The sequence below is a fragment of the Thamnophis sirtalis genome, unplaced genomic scaffold (assembly GCF_051295495.1).
Source record: "Thamnophis sirtalis isolate CommonGarterSnake01/CBP01778 unplaced genomic scaffold, rThaSir2_p1.2 scaffold_3, whole genome shotgun sequence".
Lineage (NCBI taxonomy): Eukaryota > Metazoa > Chordata > Lepidosauria > Squamata > Natricidae > Thamnophis > Thamnophis sirtalis.
Window position 1 is genome coordinate 57,653,783 of NW_028261383.1, and position 20,204 is coordinate 57,673,986.

The following is a 20,204-nucleotide window of genomic DNA, read 5'->3' on the forward strand; positions in this document are numbered from 1 at the left end:
TGCTTCAAGCTGTTTTGGAGTTCAAATATAGACTAGACTTTTTTTTCTGCAGGGTTCAGTTACAGCATCCAGCATAGTACACCATTGTGTATATCACCTGCTTCTTTCTGAAGCCATATTCAAACATTCAATGAATAACCATCCGTGTATGTGAATGGAAATTTATGTTAAATTGCCATATGGCAATGTAGGTTTTCTGCATTAGTTAGATCTCTGGACCACAGTTCATAGCAAACATGGAACATGAAAACCAATCAGAGTAACTGAAAAACAGTCTTAGTGTAGAGCATGACAGAGTCATTATTTGCTAACAACCAAATGCTAACTTTGTTTAATTCACGTTGCTGAAAGTTGAGAAATATTTGATAATTAAATCCACAATGAGCAGCAAGCATCAGATTAACAATGTCTCAGAATTCAGAAGCAGACAGGTAGACACAAAGATAACTCAAATGGGTACTAAGATATTATTTGTGGAAATACCTTAAACATTTACCGTAGTACCACCCAATAGTATGTCTGAGTTCACACCACATACTATATTATTGTTTGCTTTCAGGTAGTAAACCACTCAATTTGAAACCATGATTTGCTATTGCTCCTCCTAACTGCAACTATGGCTTAGCATGACGTAGGCATTACAATGAAAAGACAAACACCAAAATATAGAGAAAAATAAAAAATAAACCATTATTAAGAATAAAATGAACAGGAAGAAAACTTAATTAATGCAGATTGGAAGTGAACATATAGCTAAAGAAAGAGAATGTCTAACCAGGAATCAATAAAAAAGTAATAGCAACAGGTTTCAGCAGCCACTCTCCTTCCGGCTGAAACAGTAAGTTGTAAAAATGTGAATTGCGGCATGCTAATTCTGTAAGAAATCAGATTTAACCCCTAGTAAAAGCCATGTGGTATCAATTGATTGAGCGTTTAAATCAACCGATTGAGCGTTTAATTCCTTGGATCCAGTCAGGATATGTTTTTATTTCTGTAGCTATGACATTTACATCCAACAGACTGTAATTCCCATAATTAAAAAGTTGCACAACTATATTAATGTTAAATCATTATAGCACATTATTTCTGTAATGAGTACATGGATCAATGATGGTTTTATATCCAGGAGGTTTGCAATCACTGATGTGAATGATGTTTTATATGATCTACCACTTATGTTCTGTCTCAAAAAATAAATTATCCCAACTATTGCCTTATGAAGGCCTCATAGGCCATCTAGAAACAGCTAAAAATTCAGTTGCATGAAAAGGGATTTAGACCCAATATCCCCTTTTTTGTGTTAGTGTCAGACCTGTTAGTTTGCTTAAGTTAATATAAATGCATTTGATTCTCATTGTTAAGCAATACACAATGCTTTTCTTAATGTGGTAAACACAGAAGTTCCAGTTTATGTAACTGTTAATATACATATGTCTTTCAAAAATCTCCTAGCATTTCCCCCCTTTTTTGCCATTATAAAATGGCATCCAAAAATGCTATCAAATTTAGTATTTAGTATTTATTGGGATTTATAGGCCGCCCTTTTCCCTGAGGGGACTCAGGGCGGCTTACATTCGTAGGGAAAAGGGAAGTGCAATATAAAACAAAAACAGTATGTGACTAAAATAAACAGTAAAAAACACAACTTTCATTCAGCATTCAACACTCGGGCGGGGTGAATTAGAAACTTATCCCCAGGCCTGGCGGGATAGCCAGGTCTTGAGGGCTGTGCGGAAGGTCTGGACGGTGGTGAGGGTGCGAATCTCAACGGGGAGGTCGTTCCACAGGGTCGGAGCTGCTACTGAAAAGGCTCTCCTCCGCGTAGTCGCCAGTCGGCATTGACTGGCGGATGGAATTCGGAGGAGGCCCAATCTGTGTGATCTAATTGGTCGGAGGGAGGTGATCGACAGGAGGCGGTCTCTCAGGTATCCAGATCCACTACCATGAAGGGCTTTAAAGATGGTGAGTAATACCCTGAAGCGCACCCGGAGATCGACAGGTAGCCAGTGCAGCTCGCGGAGGATGGGTGTTATGTGGGCGAACCGCGGTGCGCCCACTATCACTCGTGCGGCTGCATTCTGGACTAACTGCAGTCGCCGAATGCACTTCAAAGGCAGCCCCATGTACAGCACATTGCAGTATTCCAGCCTAGAGATCACAAGGGCTCGAGTGACTGTTGCGAGTGCCTCCCGATTCAGGTAGGGTCGCAACTGGCGAACCAGGCGAACCTGGGCAAATGCCCCCCTGGTCACAGCTGACAAATGATGGTCAAAAGTCAGCTGTGGGTCCAGGAGGACTCCCAAGTTGCGAACCCTATCTGAGGGGTGTAAAATTTGACCCCCCAGCCTGAGCGATGGAATACTGGCCAAATTGTTGGGAGGGAAACACAACAGCCACTCGGTCTTGTCTGGGTTGAGTACCAGTTTGTTAACACTCATCAGTTCTTAACGGCCTCAAGACCCCGGTTCATCACGTCCACCGCTTCATTGAGTTGGCACGGGGCGGACAGATACAATTGAGTATCGTCCGCGTATTGATGGTATTTTATCCCGTGCCTCCGAATGATCTCGCCCAGTGGTTTCATGTATATGTTAAATAGTAGGGGGGATAAGACCGAACCCTGTGGCACTCCATATGTTAGGGGCCTCAGGGACGATCTCTGCCCCCCGACCAACACCGACTGCGACCTGTCCGAGAGGTAGGAGGAGAACCACTGTAAAACAGTGCCTCCCACCCCCACCTCCCGCAGTCGTCGCAGAAGGATACCATGGTCGATGGTATCGAAAGCCGCTGAGAGGTCAAGGAGAACCAGGATGGACGCATGGCCTCCATCTCTGGCTCTCCAGAGATCATCGGTCAATGCGACCAAAGCGGTTTCTGTGCTGTAATCAGGTCTGAAGCCAGACTGGAAGGGGTCAAGGTAGCTAGCTTCCTCCAAGGACCGTTGAAGCTGGAAGGCCACCACCTTCTCGACAACCTTCCCAACAAAGGGGAGGTTGGAGACTGAACGTAGTTGTTAAAAACGGCTGGATCCAAGGATGGTTTCTTCAGGAGGGGTCTCACCACTGCCGTTTTAAGCACGGCGGGGAAGTGCCCCTCCCGAAGGGAGGCGGTCACGACCGCCTGGATCCAGCCGCATGTCACCTCACTGCTGTTGGCAACCAGCCAGGAGGGACACGGGTCCAGTATACAGGTGGAGGCACTCACAGCTCGTATGGCCTTGTCCACATCCCCAGAGGTAACATCCTGAAACTCATCCCAGAGATGGTTTGCCAAGTAATCCCCCTGTGACTCGGCTGGATCTGCAGAGGTGGAGTCCAAGTCCGACCGAAACCGAGCAACTTTGTCCGCTAAGAACTTGGCATACTCCTCAGCCTTACCCTGTAGGGGGTCACCCACATCCCTCCTATTTAGGAGGGAGCGGGTGATCCTAAACAGGGCGGCTGGGCGGGACTCAGCGGACGCAATCAAGGTGGCAATATGTGTTCTTTTAGCTGCCCTCAATGCCCTGATGTATTCCTTGGTGCATGCTGTCAGAAGTGCTCGGTTCGATTCGGAATGTAAAGTTGATAACTGGATGAAAAAAGTCCAAATATCAGATGCCATCTATGTGATGCCACTAAATAAGTAGTTTATCTTCTAAAAAAAACACACATTCTACTCTTCTCATAAATTAGTTAGCACATAATGATACCATAATACTGTTCATTAAATCAAAATGTATTGCCAGCCAGGACAACTTCAACTAAGGGAATGGAAGTCCTAGGAGGGGGAGAGTCCTCGTCAGGCTAGAAATTGGAAGATTATGAGTTCTAACCCCACTTCAGACACAAAGCCTTGGATCAGTCATTCTCTCTCTGTCCTAGGAAGGAGGCAAATTACTTTAAAAAAAAGAAAACTGCAGTACTAGACAGGCAGTTACTAGGTCTTCTATCACTGAATAATTAATTAGTTTAATTCTCATTTGGGATAATTGAATAAATGATGTAAAATGTAATAAGAGGGATGCTATTCTGTTCAGAATGATACTGAATATATAGACATTGTGATTCTGTGTGTGTGTGTGTGTGTGTGTGTGTGTCTGTGTGTGTGTGTGTGTGTGTGTGTGTGTGTGTGTGAGAGAGAGAGAGAGAGAGAGAGAGAGAGAGAGAGAGAGAGAGAGAGAGAGAGAGAGAGAGAGAGAGAGTTCATTTGATTTTATTTGATTATTTTAAGAATACTTTAAGAATGCTTGATTTTAAGAATACAAATATTTTGAATATCCAGCCTCAATATTTCTGTCTAGAATGACATTCGTAGAGATAAAGGGATCTATAGAATTAATTAACTATTATCAGGGCATATGTACTACCATTATAGATAGAATCCTGAACATTCTCATTTCAGATCATTTTAGGTAGAAATGCTTCAGAGTAGGAGATGGGATGGGATGGGATGGGGTAGGGTAGGGTAGGGTAGAATAGAATAGAATTTCTGTAATCCAATCTGCTTCTTGCAATGGTAGATTTTTTTTAGGGGGTATTTTCAGGAAATTTTAAGATAGGAAAACATTTACAAATATTATTCTCATTCAGGAATATGCAAAGCTATCTGACCAATAGTACCAGTGGTGGATTTCAAAAAAAATTAGAACCTCTTTTGTAGGTGTGGCCCGTTTTGTGGGAGTTGCTTGGTAGTCATGTGACTGGATGAGAATGGCTTGGTGATCATATGATCGGGGGGAAGTGGCTTGGTGGTCATGTGACCGGGTGGGCATGGCCAACTTGGAAAATGTGGTGAAATTCACTTAACGATGCTCTTGCTTAGCAACCAAAATTTTGGGCTCAATTGTGGTCATAATTTCTCTTTCTTTTTCTTTCTTTCTTTTCTTACTTTCTTTCATCTTTCTATCCCACTTTCTTTCCAATCTTTCTTTCTCTTTCTTTTTCTTTCTGTCTCTCTCTCTTTGTCTCTCTCCCTCCCTCCCTGTCTCTCTCTGTCATTCTCTCTGTGTCTGTCTGTCTCTCTTTCTGTATCTCTCTGTCTCTCTCTCCTCCCTCCCCCCATCTGTCACTCTGTGTGTGTGTGTCTGTCTGTCTCTCTCACTCACTTTCTGTGTGTCTCTGTCTGTCTCTCTCACTCTGTCTCTCTCCCCTCCTTTCTTCTCTCTCTGTCATTCTATGTCTATAACCTTTTCACTGTGATTGGCCATTAGCAAGATGGCACCCTAGAGCAACTCACCCCAGAGCTGCTTATTTTAATTTGATGAAACAGATAAATTGGAATTGAATTCCAAATATTACGAGCCACTGGGGAGTTCCAACCTATTTTTTAGGCATCAACATAAAGAAGACTGCTACAGAGCAACATCCGGATCACGATATAGCACAAACCTAATCCAGAACCCCAACTTAGACTCCACATACTGGCCCAAAGGCAGTTTTCTCCAACTAGTTGACTTCTGATCATGGTAGAAAAATTACCGGTTTAGATACCACATTTACTATAAGCAACTTTTCCTGTTTTCACTATTAATCTACCTTGGAAGAGGTTATGTTATGAGTCTGTTCTCTCTTGCAGTAAGGTGTTTGTTTAATGGCATTTTAATTATGATATAAATGTAGGTAGTTATTTTTGTTATTAATGTAATTGTTATTCTATTGCTTTAACTGTAATTACAGATATTGGCTGTACAAGCTGCTCAGAGTCAATATCAGTTCCAGCAGCTTATAAACCCAGTAAACTAAATATCAAAATTAAAAAGAAGCAAGCTACATATACAAATTATTTATATTAAGAAAGGGCATTTTAAAATCCTGTTTCATTTTTCAGTGTGAAGATAGTTGTAATCCTTTAAAATAGTTTCTGTAACACTAAGATTTTCCAATGATATTTCTTCCTTATTGCTAATATACCTGATTCAAAGGGAAAGCATTGTGAATTATAATTTATTAGACATATTAGCAGATTATTATCAGCCTTAGATTATTATTTTGTCTGAAATATCATTGCCACAAAGACATCTGATTTTTTTTCCTTTTACAATCCTGTAATTTCTTAATTCTGGGTAGACTCAGGACGACTGAATGGAGCTGTGTGTTTAATGGCCAGATACCCTTCCTGATCCTATGTGGAAACTCAGTAACAGTTATTTTCTCTTTGCACTCTGAGAGAGAAACATCTGCTGCTACTAGTATTAAACTCTTAACTTTCACCACTAGGCCACTACGCCACTCCTAGAAAGACATCTGATAAGCTTTAAAAATGCCCCAAATTTATCTTTAGGAAAACTGACTAAAATATCCAGCCACTTCTTTTAAGGTTAGAATAAAGAAGAAGCTCGACCATGAAATTTCAGCCTTCTTGATACTTTCAACAGCATTTACATTAGGACAGTTCTGCAGATCTGTCTCTAATCTTAATTTCAAGGAATTATAACATTGAACAGAATATTGTACTGACTATCCCACATCTTCCACCATCTGTGGGGCTGAAGCTTTTACTGTATGTGGAGAGCAGGGAGAAACTTCACTAGAGATAGAAGATCCAAGGAGAATCCAGACTTAGCTGAAAGTCCATAACTCTGAGAAAATATTCTAGATATTCTAGAATACAGCATATGGCCCTGCATGCTCCACAACCCAGCACAATATTCTTCTTTTGCTCTTCAATCTTGAAAGACAATCAGTGGCTCTCTCAAGGTTAACTGTAGTTGGCAAGGTGAGAGAGAAAGTGCACATTAACATATGGCGTTTTCTATCCTTTGGTTGGAGAGGCAAGGATGTTAATAGTTAGGCAATAGCTGAAATATTTCTCACATCTAGCTAATAGGGGGAAAGAGTTCCCAAACCGAGAGTGCGTCTCAAGTCCAAGGCTCATGATTTTTTTTAAAAAAATGGGCAAGTTCACATCTGTTACGCTTGACTAAATCTGGATTGCTGGAATGCTGCCTGCCTGCCTGAATTCTTCCGTGCGTTTTCACTTAAGATCTTGAGACTGCTATATATTAGCTGCTCTCTTTACTGCCTGTTAGCGGTGGAAAAGTGCCAGAAAGACAGCGCGTAGCTGGAGCTTTGAGCCAGGCAGGCACCATTCAACAGGAAGGAGCGCCTGGGGGCAAATTGTGGAGCATTTCCACAGAGAGGGGTACATTACCTCATCAAGGCCTGATGTGCTGAACCGTTAAGGAGAGTTGAAAAGAACAACCTGTCAAGGAGGAAACCTTCAGAGAGAATTCCAACAGAAGCAAACAGCTTTTAAGGTTTTTCATGGGCCAAGGTTCCTAGAACCAACAACCATTCGTTGTTATTATTTGTTATATTTATATCCAAGCTTTCCTTGAAAACAACAACCCATACACCTACTTCTAATTTTATCTCCCCCAAACCCTATGAGATTAGTTAGGCTGACAGAGAGAAGAAGAAAAATAGCATAAAGCCACACAATAAATGTTCGTGACCAAAGGGAGAACTGCATTTGTCTTTCTTCAGTAGCAAGCTAAAATCTTAACCAGTATGTTACACCGGCTGTTCTAGACACTTTGCTGCCTGTGGTCAATTACATACAGTTTATGATAATCCAATTGACTACATTTATTTTTTTGTTTGCTTGTTTTTCACACTTCTTAACCACCCATGTTCCTCAGGGCAGTGTACAATTTAATCAATAAGGATTTACATAGGACATTTCATCTACTGTATTGTAGAACAATGTATTATATATTTTCATAATGTTTTCTCAACCACTTCAATATAGTCCATAATGCACTGGACACCACTCTTTATTACACTCCTTTAATCTCTGTGTCTACCGGAGATTTTCATCATCCAAGATCAATAGTGAAATGGGTGAGATCAGAACTATAAATATTTGATACTCACCCACATCCCAACAATATATTCCTCTGTTCATTTGCCAGTATCCAACCACATGGAAAGCATGTCATCCTACTCACCTTTTCCTTCATCTTCTCAATCTTCTTAACAGAGCTGCGGCGTTGAGGCCTATCTTCATGCCGCAGCAAGTTCACACTGATGTCCCCTGCTTTGTTGAACTGCTTCTCTTCCTGCTTCTCAGCTTCCTTTAGCTTGCTCTCAGCACTGATGCTCTCAGCATGGTACATGTGATAGGTCTTCATCACCTAAGATGAGGAAAGAACAACCTTTGGCACATGGAATGTGTCTTTCATTCAAAAGTTAATGGAGATGTATTAATTGTGGCTAGCTAATACAGTAAGTGCTCCAAATCTGTGGTGGTATAAGAAATAAAGAGACCCCAGAATTTTTTTAATACTATGATTAAGATTTAATAAATGCATTATGGGGCCCTTAAAGGGACCCTATTTTTCCCATATAGATTATGTAGATGTTTTTTTGGGTGTATGTGTATGAAAGAGAGAGTGGGGGAGAACTTTTTAAAAATTACCTATATGTTTTTAACTTCAGATGTGTATCAGATAAATATGGTCAAAGATTTCAATCAAATTCTAAATCCCTTGTTAGTCTGGAATACTGCTCAACCTGAACCTAACTCTCATACATGAAAAATACTGCAAACTTTTACACTGGGTTTTAATTTGGTGGATGTGGTGAATTTTAAAACTTTCACAACAGAAACATGTCTTTTCTTCACTTCCACATCAAAGTAGTTCTTGACTAGATTTTTTTTCCTGCTATCTTGAATATTACTTGGATGAATTAATAAATATTATTCATCATTAACATATGTACTGTACAGTGGTGTGTGTGTGTGAATTATTGATTACTATAAAAAACAATCCCATTCTTTTATAAGATATTTAAATATATTATTCATAAAGGATCTTTTTCTAAAATAGATAAACAACTGGAAGACCATTTTCCCTTATAAATAGACATTCTGTGAATTGCTTACTTTTTTGAATATATACAGCTAATTGCTTCTGTTTATAGGAAGTAAATTCATAAAATTAAACAAGAAATGTGGGCAAAATGTTAAGAATTTTTTTAGTATACATGCAAGGCAACGTACATCAGAATTATATGCTTTTATGAATATTAAACAGGAACTTAATTCTCTTTTATACTTGAAACAGAATAGCCATAAAAAGCAAAGATTTAGCAAGTGAGATCAAAGACATGGTAAATTACTAACCATTATCTCTACTATTAAAGACATCAAGGATAAAGTATTTAACTATTCTGACTCAATAAATCAGCTTTTAAAAAAATACCTTTGATTTTGTAATACTGAGTTCAATATAATCGAGTAAAATTAATCATTTTCATAGAAAACAGCACTTCCGAAGATTTCATATGAACAAGTGGTTAAAAGAAATTATAGATATTGTAAAATCTATAAAAACAAGAAAAGTCCTGATCCAAATTGTTATCCCATTTAGTAGCATAATAATGTTTCTTTGTCCCACTATTATTAAAGGTTTAGCATTATAAATTTTTTAAATAACATTTTTCATCCTTCTTCAGTGAAGCTTCCATAACTGATCTTTTTAAGACAAATAAGGATCCAGCTGTCTGTGCAATCTATTCTTTTGTTGTTGTTAAATGCTAATGTGCAAATATTGATTGCAATCCTGACATGTAGACTGCAGAGATTATTATCTTCAGTCATTTCTCTTGCAAAATCTGGTTTTATCAAAGGTCATCGCCAAGTATACTGACCCTTATTCACATGATAAATTTGCATTCTCAGATAAGCCTAGTTTGAAACTGCGGGAGAATAATTTAGAAAGGTAGGTGGTAGGCAAGGAGCAATATTAATACTGTAAATCAGTTTAGTGCCTACCATCAACCTTTTTCTAAACTGTTTTATATAAGCCATTAAAAAGTATCAATGTGCCTTTTCACAGGTTGCATTTGAATTGTTCTTGCCCAAGCAGGACAGATGAATAAGGAACAGGTTTCGTCTTTTAAAATATGCCATTTATTGCTCCACAGATGAACAGACAGTGCTTAAATTTCACAAACCTAAAAGCTTAATCCTATTTTTATAACTAATCAATTAATCAACACACCAGGTATTTTCCTATAGGCCTGCTACCTTATTTACAGAGATTTCAATGTTTCTCTTTGCGTGATGGACTGAATTGAAATAATATGTAATCTCTGCTTTTATTTCTGATTCTGCTGCTTTAATTCTGGGAAATATCTTTTTAATCTTTTCTCTCATTTTCACAGTACTCTTTACATAGTCTTAGCCTATTCATTCATGCTATGGAAGACCAATTTCTCCTGAACATTGTATATGGGTGAGTCACTTGGAAGTATAGTTCACCTCAATTTAACTCAGACTGTAGACTGATTCTCTTTTCCTTGCACATAGCTCTCGGCTGCCTCTGCCTATTTCTGTCAGTCCCATAATAATTCAGCTCTCGTCCTTGCTGTCCAATGTTGTTTTCTTCTTGGACAAGTCTTCTTTAGACAAACTGATACACTTTATCTCCTTCTCTAACACGCTCCAATCTCCAGCAGTGTCAGCAAGTCAGCAATACACATGCATACCCTCCAGCCTTCCTTGCCTCTAACTTAACAACTAAAAAGTAGATGGAGGATATACAGAGTTTCCTGTTTCTGTCTAAATAGCTGTAAATGTATTGTCTAGGAAAATGTGTATCTTCTCAAGATTTGTTACCTTTCAAACATGTAACACAAATACAAAGATTGCACTTTTACAATCTACTATAGCTCCCCTCTGTACACATATGGGAAGAAGAAATTCACCCTCTTCTACATGGATATTTGCTATTTGTAAGAACTCCAAGACGTGTGGCTCAGTGGCTAAGACGCTGAGCTTGTCGATCAGAAAAGTCAGCAGTTCGGCGGTTCGAATCCCTAGTGCCGCGTAACTAAGTGAGCCTGTTACTTGTCCCAGATTCTGCCAACCTAGCAGTTCAAAAGCATGTAAAATGCAAGTAGAAAAATAGGAACCACTTTGGTGAGAAGGTAACAGCGTTCCATGAGTCTTCGGCGTTTAGTCATGCCAGCCACATGACCACGGAGATGTCTTTGGACAGCGCTGGCTCTTTGGCTTTGAAACAGAGATGAGTACTGCCCCCTATAGTCGGGAACAACTAGCACATATGTGCGAGGGGAACCTTTACTTTACTTTACTTAAGAACTCCGGAATAAAAAGTTATTAACAAATGCATGGCTCACAGGTTTAAGGAATATTATATTTATTTATTTTACAGGTTTTGTGTGCAATGTCAGGTCTTGGTGATGCACAATCAGTACAAATGAGAAAAGAAGATGTAAGATTAGTCTAGACATTCAGACTCTAGTAACATCCACATTAGTCAACTGTGATACACTTTATGTGAAATTGACTTGATCAACCAGAAACTTCCCTTTAAAAAATGGCACTCATCAAGTTATTAATTGAGGCTGTACTGGCTATGTAATTTCACTATTATAGGGAACATGGCATCATCTTCCCTGGCTGCTATCCAAAGTCAGTTGAAAGTAATAGATTTAATCTTTAAAGCCTCAGAAGAGCATTAAGTTATCCATGATCCTCAGAATACATATGATTCTTGAATCCATTATTTTGGAATAAAGATAAAGAGTAATTAATCTTCCCAAAATGTTTTTTTCTCAAATTGAATTAGAAACTACAATAAATTGAGGCATAATTTCCTATTATTTTTTTCAGCAAAGTTTGTAAGGCTCATTAGCCTTTTCAAATACTTTAACAAGTTTTATTTTCAAAACAACAGCAGCAGTAGCAAGATGCCTAATTAATGTATTCCACACAGTAGACAAGACAATTGGGAATACAATAAAATTAAAAAAAGAATACAAATGGTGACCATTTTTAAATAACTCCACACAAATTTTGCAAATGCATTTTTTTAATGTTGAAGTAGCTTTTGGCAGAATCCTTCACTAAAAAAATAATCCAAAACAGGACATCTTTGGCTTAGAGCACCTCATGTTATGTAACTATCTACTCACTTGTCAACTAGAATTCAATCAATGTTCTAAAAGGCTTGGCTGGATGTGCCTTAGCTAACATTTGGACTCTGCTCTGGGGTATTTTCATTTTAGATTAGACCAGTGTTTCTGAATCTTGTCAACTTGAAAATGTATGGGCTTCAACTCACAGAACTCTCCAGCTAGAGAAAGATGGCTGGGAAATTTTGGGAGTCAAAGTCCACATATTTTCAAGCTGACACGAAACACTGGATTAGAAAGTTGATTTAAATTATAATCTATTACATTATTGCAGTGTCTTATAAAGTAAGCACATACATTAGTGTTCTCCAATCCACACAATTATTATTTTCCTGCAAGAGCTATAAGTACAGTTTTAATACTCATTATCTATTTTTAAGAAGATACTGCTTTTTGTCTCATTTGGTGTGCATTCCGATGAGTTCTCTACAATAAATATGAACATCAACTACAGGGGTGAAATCAACTTACCTTCACTACCAGTTCCCAAATGTGAGAGCACATGCCACCTCCACGCATGCACAAGACCTTCAATTTCCGATGATCAGCTGTGAAATCACACGTCATGGCTGATCATTGGAAATACCGGTTCGCCCAAACTGGTAGTAAGAAAAATATTACTGTATTGCCACTAAGAACCAGAACATCAGAAAGGCTACAATGGAAGCAGAATTGGCCCAATGAGAAAACCCTTCTAGAAAAATAAACCCCCAAAATAAGATAAAATCACCACTCCCATCTTTTACTGTAATAGATGATGCAATTTCACACTGATCCACGAATCGTATTTAAGAAAATCTGTTTTAAGGATTGAAATTCAATTCTGGTATAAATAGCATCCTTTTCCCTGATGCATCCTAATTACTTGAAATACATCTGGAAATTTTCAAAAATGATCATACTAACTGCATTAGTAGACCACACACACACACACGTTTATACACATACATGTCATCATGTATATTTATTCCTAAATGTTATGACACAAGTCCCAGGGTAAAATTACTTACAGTGTAGAGTTCATTCGTAACCTTCAAGAGTTCTTCATGCATCTGAAGACCAATTTCCTTACTCTGCAACACAAAATGAAAACAGAAAGCTGAATATATGGTAAGTTCCCAAGATCTGCTGTAAAGAAAAAAACTGAATAAACATGCACTTTCAACATTCTTGAAGCTGCAGATAGACAAGGATTAGCTTTCATCCTATCAAAAAGTGATCCTTAACCAGCCATGTAAATGTCCACAGGTTATAGCAGCGATGGGCAAATAATTTTCCCAAGGAGTCATATGAGAAACTGGACTTGTTGTGGAGGGATGCCACATCACCCCCACAGATACCCAATTCCATCATGTATCCCTACCTAAAGAAAAAAGGAGAACATTTGCATGAGCTCTTAAAGTGCAAGCAGATGGAAAAAGGCCTCCTCCTGTTATCTCTGTTCAAACACTTAGTTTGCAACTGCTGTTCAGTGGCCAAGGAAATAGACACCACACAGATATCATACCCAAAATTTCAATATTTATTATGGATGGTATTTCAACTCCCCACCCCCACCCCCATGTTAAACTGTTTAAGTTACAAATGTTCTTTCCCTCCCCTTTTTTGTGAGTGCCGTTAACCTATGCCATGAGCACATTGCTCATGTGTACACCTATGTAAATGACTTTTAATAAAGAAAAGTGGAAAGCCAACATAAAAAAACAAAAAAAACCACCTGTCCTTTCTCTTTCCCACTCATATTTAAGTCCTTTGTTGTTGATAGCTTTTACATGAAGAAGCCACAGGAAAAACAGGGAAATGGGGAACCCAGAGTGGGATGGAGCCCATTAAATGGCTCATGTGATCTGCAGTCACTGGTGTGTGTGTGATTTTATTATATTAATTTATCTGATTCATTTATTAGTTTTATTTTTTTTAATATGGTTTTAAATTATGTAAGCCACCTTGAGTCACCATGGGTGAATAGGCGGCAATATAAATTTATTATTTATTATTTATTATTTATTATTTATTTATTATTTATTATTTATTATTTATTATTTATTATTTATTATTTATTATTTATTATTTATTATTTATTATTTATTATTTATTATTTATTATTTATTATTATTTATTATTTATTTATTATTTATTATTTATTATTTATTATTTATTATTTATTATTTATTATTTATTATTTATTATTTATTATTTATTATTTATTATTTATTATTTATTATTTATTATTTATTATTTATTATTTATTATTTATTATTTATTATTTATTATTTATTATTTATTATTTATTATTTATTATTTATTATTTATTATTTATTATTTAATCAATCAATCAATCAATCTGGTCTCCACCCTGAAATTCTCAATGCTTGGACTAGGACATGATGGAGGGAAAGATCATGGACTAAGAAAGGCTTTTGTGCTTTTTGTGCTTTCCACCAAGCAGTTCAGTTTGTTTATTGCAGCATGTTAATTCATATGAAACAGAGTTATTAGGGGAGGGGGGGTTAAATAATTTAATGTCTAGTCCTTTTTCATATTTTTCACAGGAATCTACAAATCTTTTCTTGGGTGAAAACAAAATAGAACAGACTTTTATGATAATTCATGATTACAACAGTGGGAGGCACTATCTTTTCTAAAGATTACCTTTAGAACTATTCACGATCATCTTTTTCTGGATAATTCATTATAGATTTTCTAACAATGGCAAATACCATGCAAGTACTATAAGCCACATTTTCGCCAAATAAGCATATCCGCATATGTGTATCCATGCCAAGAGCCCCCCCTTTCTGTCATAAAAAACCTGAATCTAAAATCCATGACATAAATATGGCTTGCTAATAAGTAAGATAAATGACCTGTCACTACTCCAGATATAAGATGTTACCAAGTCACTACTCCAAAACAATGTGAGCATTACAATAAATGGAATAAGGATGCTGTAAATGAAAACTATCACCACTTGCATGGTCACACATATCTATCCCTGTTACTGAATATATGCTTTGGAGAAAAAAGGTCCCTCAATTTACATGAAAAGTATCAATGCCTAGTCAAAATGAATGGTTTAATCAAGCCAGTCATTATTATTTTTTTGTCATTTGTCATCATTCACTCAGCTATTGAAAATAAATACAATGCTTGGGGGGAGAGCCAACTTCACGACAATACGGATGTGTGGTCTCAATGCTCCAAGACCGCAGTCGATACTTTTGCCACTGGGTGGTCCAATCGGACCTAAACCGTCCCGCAGAGATGGTGAACAGGAAGAATATGTCTTGCTGATCTCAGGAACATCGCAAAGTCCCTGATGGATCTAAGAGAAGTTCTTCAAGCCGCTGACAAAAAATCCAGCCATTAGGCTGATGAAGTCAGGGCAGCTCCAAAACAGAAGGATATGAAGAGAAAGTGTTTCTAGCTCGTGAGGAATTTTTGCCATTTTAAAAGAGACTGTCTATAAAAAACGTAAAGTTAATTTAAATTTGAGAACAGAAGAAACAAGCAGCAGAATTAAGCTTTGAATGGCTTTGGACAGTAGGTTATCTTACTTTTTAAATGCTAACTTCATGGATGGAATTTATGCAAGCCTTTTAAAATGAATGGATTAAGTTTTCTTCTTCTATTTCTTTTCTTTTATTATTCTTTGTTACCTATGGACTAAAATTCTCCTCTTTCATTACTGTGGGTGTTTCATTCAAGAATCGGCCTTTTTTTAAAAACTTGAAGTACAAAAAGATACAAAAAGAAACAAAGAAAATTGCAACAATAATACTGCTACTTGGAGGCTGGAAGGTTTGTGTATTGGAAATGAAATACTCTTCTTTTCTCACTGATTATCCTGGCTTGGCACGCCACGGTCTCACTGCTTGTTTATAGAGAGTGATAAGAAGAAAGGCATACAGATGTCCCTTTGAAATATATCTTTAACCAGAGAAAAGTGAAAATAAAACGTTATTGTGAATCTATGCTTAATTTTGTTAATCTTCTAAGCTAGAGCAGCAGTGGCACAATTTCAACAGCAGAAAGAAACTTTAAGTCTGCAAAAGATATTCTCAGAAATACAGAAATTATCAACTACATATGAGAGGATAGAGAACAAGCTGGAAGACTTAGAGCATCTAACAGCAAAATATGATGAAGAAGTTGAGGATGTTTATCAAGTGGAAAAAGTGGTGGTTAAAACCCTAAAAATTGAAGAGGAAAATGAATATAAAGAAATTAAATTTGCTGATATTTATGGTGATTGGTTTGTCTCTGAAAATGGAAAGAGTGGAATACTGAAAGAGGAACTAAATAGAGGGGAAATCTACCCCAGATGGCAAGATACAAAAGAAGAAAAAACAAAAGAATTTATGGATTTAAAGAGAGAAATTTTATTAGCAATATCATTGATGACGCTACTGACAATCAAAGATAAGATGATTAAGGAAACAGAAGAAGGGCATCAAAATTACATGAGAGATTTTATAAGCAAGGAGTTGCTAAGAGGAGTCCATACAAAGTTGATTAAGGAGATGATTAGAGGACTGACACCACAAATGGCAGAAGATATGAGACTGTTCTGCTACTGGAAAGATACAGGTTGATAGATGGAAGAGTATAATTTAAAACCAGTTAAACTTAGTGAAATTTAGTGACAACAGATATAGTTAAATAAATAATTGATAATGTTACTAATGTATACAATGTGTAGTGTTATGATAAGTAATAATTGGATATGAATATTGAATGGTACCCATGAAAGGAATATTAGAAATCCTTTTGGATTATATATAAAGTTAATAAAAAAAACTAAGTTAGATACAGTTAAAGTCTTGATTATTAGGGGGGAAATGTTATAATACAGGATATAGTTAAATAAAGGAGGGATAATGATAACAATGTATATATAGGTATGGGTACAACATAAGGAAACTGGATATAAATTGTAAACAGTAATTTGGAAAGGAGGATTAGAAAATTTTGTTATTAAATATTATGGATGTTTAGCTAGAATAAGGCATAAGGATTCAGTGTTAATGAGAGATTTTAGAAATAGTAAATGAAATGTCAATATGTGGTTATGTATTAAATCTTGGTATATTTTATGATGAAGGATGTTTAAACAATTATAGTCAAATGAAAATGGAGCTCTGATGATGGTAACATGTATAAATATCTGAGTTAAAATACTTGAGTTAATATGAATTATGTTTGTTGACTGTGGAAGAGATGCACGAAAGTCTTGTTGTAACCAACTGATATACTTTCTATAGTATGTAAAGAAGGATGTGTTGTGTTTATTTTGAAAATAAAAAATAAAAAAATTATTAAAACAAAGAAAATAAATACAATGCTTGTCATATGTCAGCAAGTAAGCTATGGCAACTTAAAATTGAGAGAAGCACACAATATATTTCTCCATAAATATGTTGTGTTTTAGGCTCTACCAGATCTGGAGAAATTCAATTGTTGACTCTCAGAAGGGTTGCATGTCCCTGTTTCAGACTTATCACAATCTGGGAGTCCTTTTAGACTCTCATAAAGCAGGTGGAAGCTGTGAGCAGAGTGTTTTGCACAAGGGCATCTGGTGTGCCAGTTGCGAGGGTTCCTGGACTGGGAAGATCTCCAGGAATTCATTCATGCCCTGTTTTGTCTCACATTTGGACTACTGTAATGCACTCTTCATGAGGCTGCTTTGAAGGCCATTCAGAAGTTACAGCTAGTCAAGAACACAGCAGAACAGCAATGAGGGATGCACTGTATTAGACACATATAAGCTTGCTAATTTTTCACTGGTTGACAATTTCAGTGTGCCATGCGCTTTAAAGCCCTTCATGGGGCAGGCTATTTGGAAGGACCACTTATCTCCAGTGGTCTCTGCCCATCCAGTTTGGTCTAGGAGACTGGATGTACTCCCATTGATTAAAGAATGTCATCTTTCAGGATGCAGAAAGTATGCACTCTCTGTTGTGATTTCTACCCTCTGGAATTTATGTGGCTCCCACCCAGTGGTGGGATTCAGCCAGTTCACACCACTTCGGGAGAACTGGTTGTTAACTTTCTGAGCAGTTTGGTGAACCGGTTGTTGGAAGAAATAATTAGGGCAGAGAACCGGTTGTTAAATTATTTGAATTCCACCATGGCTCCCCTCCTTAAGACATTTAGGAAATTATCAAAAAACCTAGTTATTCTTCTTGAGGACTCAAAGACAGAGTTATTGTGGTACATACAAAAAACCCCACCCACCCTTCTTCCCCTTTGTTTTGTTTTATTTGGAAATGATCTATTTTGATTTGGTTTGGGTATTTTTCCTATTTTACTGAGTTTAATTTTTAATCTATTTTTTTAAGTAAGCCACCCAGAGTAATTGAGGAGTTGAGCATCCTGTAATCTAAATAAACAAATACATAAATAAAATATGAAATCACCATCAGTCGAAGGACACTTTGTTTGACCGTGAGTATGACAATTTCTTTGCAAACAATTTTCAGGGCCTTTTTGTTTTTCTATAAAAGGATGATGTTAGGAAGAGAAAGGCAGGAATTGTGGCACAGAAATATTTTCATTGCAAAGATCCAAGATTTTTCCTAGTTTGTAACTTCCAGTGTTTAGTTCTCAAATATACTCTTGCCATAAACCTTTCCTAAGAAAATTTACTACTTGCGCTAGGGAGGACTTGAGTTTTATGTAGCAACAAACCACAAGCACTGGAGGACAAGTGCCCTTTTGTCATGTTAGTTTTACATGACCATTGCAACAAGGAAATCAGTGTCACTTCTAAACAATATAAAGAAGTTGAGAGACAGGTTTATACCTCCCTGAGCCACACCATCAAAAGAAAAGAAAATGCTGTTTCAGTATACCAGCTCAGGGTAACTAATGAAAAGCCCTAAGCCTGAAAATAAATCATGTCTTTCAGGCAAAGGTTTTCATAACAAATCTCCCAGCTTTTGAAAGATGAAGCCTTCTGACCCATCAGCAACCCAATCCTGAATGCCAAATAATAATAATAAAACCCCAGACCTGAATCATAAATCCAAAGTCAACCAGTAGAACTTCTTAACTACTACAGTATGCAGTTCTGGTTTGACCCATGCGTTTACACAGGATGTTATTCCACTCAGAAGAGTAACATAATGCAATCACAGTACTATTAGAGACGGGTATCTCTAGCAAAAATAGTGTTATGATATCATAAAACAAGTTGCGCTTTATGGCTGCTGAAGGAAAGCAAGCCAGGAAATTCTACCAGGAACAGAACTCTGATTGTGAAGAAGGGAGAAAAATATTTTTGTTAGGTAACAAGAGCTGAAGTATTTCTCAGAGTTATGGTCAATTATGGAATTATCCAAGGAATAGCTAATCTTCCCCCCCCCCCCCTATTATTTCTACTCAACCCACCAGATCTAGCAGAAAGGTCATGCTCCAGGGCCCCTTTAGTCAACAATATCACCTTGTTGGACCTGGAGACATACCTTATCTGTGGCAGTGCCTGCCTCATGGAACAGAATTCTCCCAAATATCCAGATAGTCCTATTCTGGCAGCCTTTCATAAGACACTGAAGACCCTGGGAGTCAAGCAGCATATACAGGTGAAACTTGAAAAATTAGAACATCATGCAAAAGTTCATTTATTTCAGTAATGCAACTTAAAAGGTGAAACTAATATGTGAGATAAGGCTCATTACATGCAAAGCAAGATAGTTCAAGCCATGATTTGTCATAATTGTGATGATTATGGCGTACAGCTCATGAAAACTCCAAATCCACCATCTCAGAAAATTAGAATATTACATGCAATCAATAAAACAAGGATTGTACATAGAACAATATTGGACCTCTGAAAAGTATAAGCATGCATATGTACTCAGTACGTGGTTTGGGCCCCTTTTGCACCAATTACTGCCTCAATGCGGCGTGGCACTGAAGCTATCAGCCTGTGGCACTGCTGAGGTGTTATGGAAGACCAGGATGCTTCAATAGCGACCTTCAGTTCTTCTGCATTGTTCAGTCTCATGTCTCTCATCTTTCTCTTGGCAATGCCCCATAGATTCTCTATGGGGTTTAGGTCAGGCAAGTTTGCTGGCCAATCAAGCACAGTAATCCCACAGTCATTGAACCAGATTTTGGTGCTTTTGGCAGTGTGGGCAGCTGGAAAATGAAGTCAGCATTCCCATAAAGCTCGTCTGCGGAAGGACCTAGAATAGGAGGAAGAATGGAGAGGCCAATCAAGCATAGTAATACCACGCTCATTGAACCAGTTTTTGGTGCTTTTGGCAAAAG

General features: G+C 37.4%; 1 protein-coding gene across 3 annotated transcripts in view; it reads right to left on the reverse strand.

Moving 5' to 3' along the window:
* Positions 1–20,204, reverse strand: part of SRGAP3 (SLIT-ROBO Rho GTPase activating protein 3) — a 203,510-nt gene that overhangs the window by 63,990 nt on the left and 119,316 nt on the right. For all 3 annotated transcript variants that reach the window (XM_087708926.1, XM_087708927.1, XM_087708925.1), the window contains 2 exons: positions 12,941–13,003; positions 7,934–8,119 (listed from right to left, as the gene is read on the reverse strand). In XM_087708926.1, the coding sequence (XP_087565052.1) occupies positions 7,934–8,119; positions 12,941–13,003 (249 nt within the window). The remainder of the gene's footprint in view (positions 1–7,933; positions 8,120–12,940; positions 13,004–20,204) is intronic.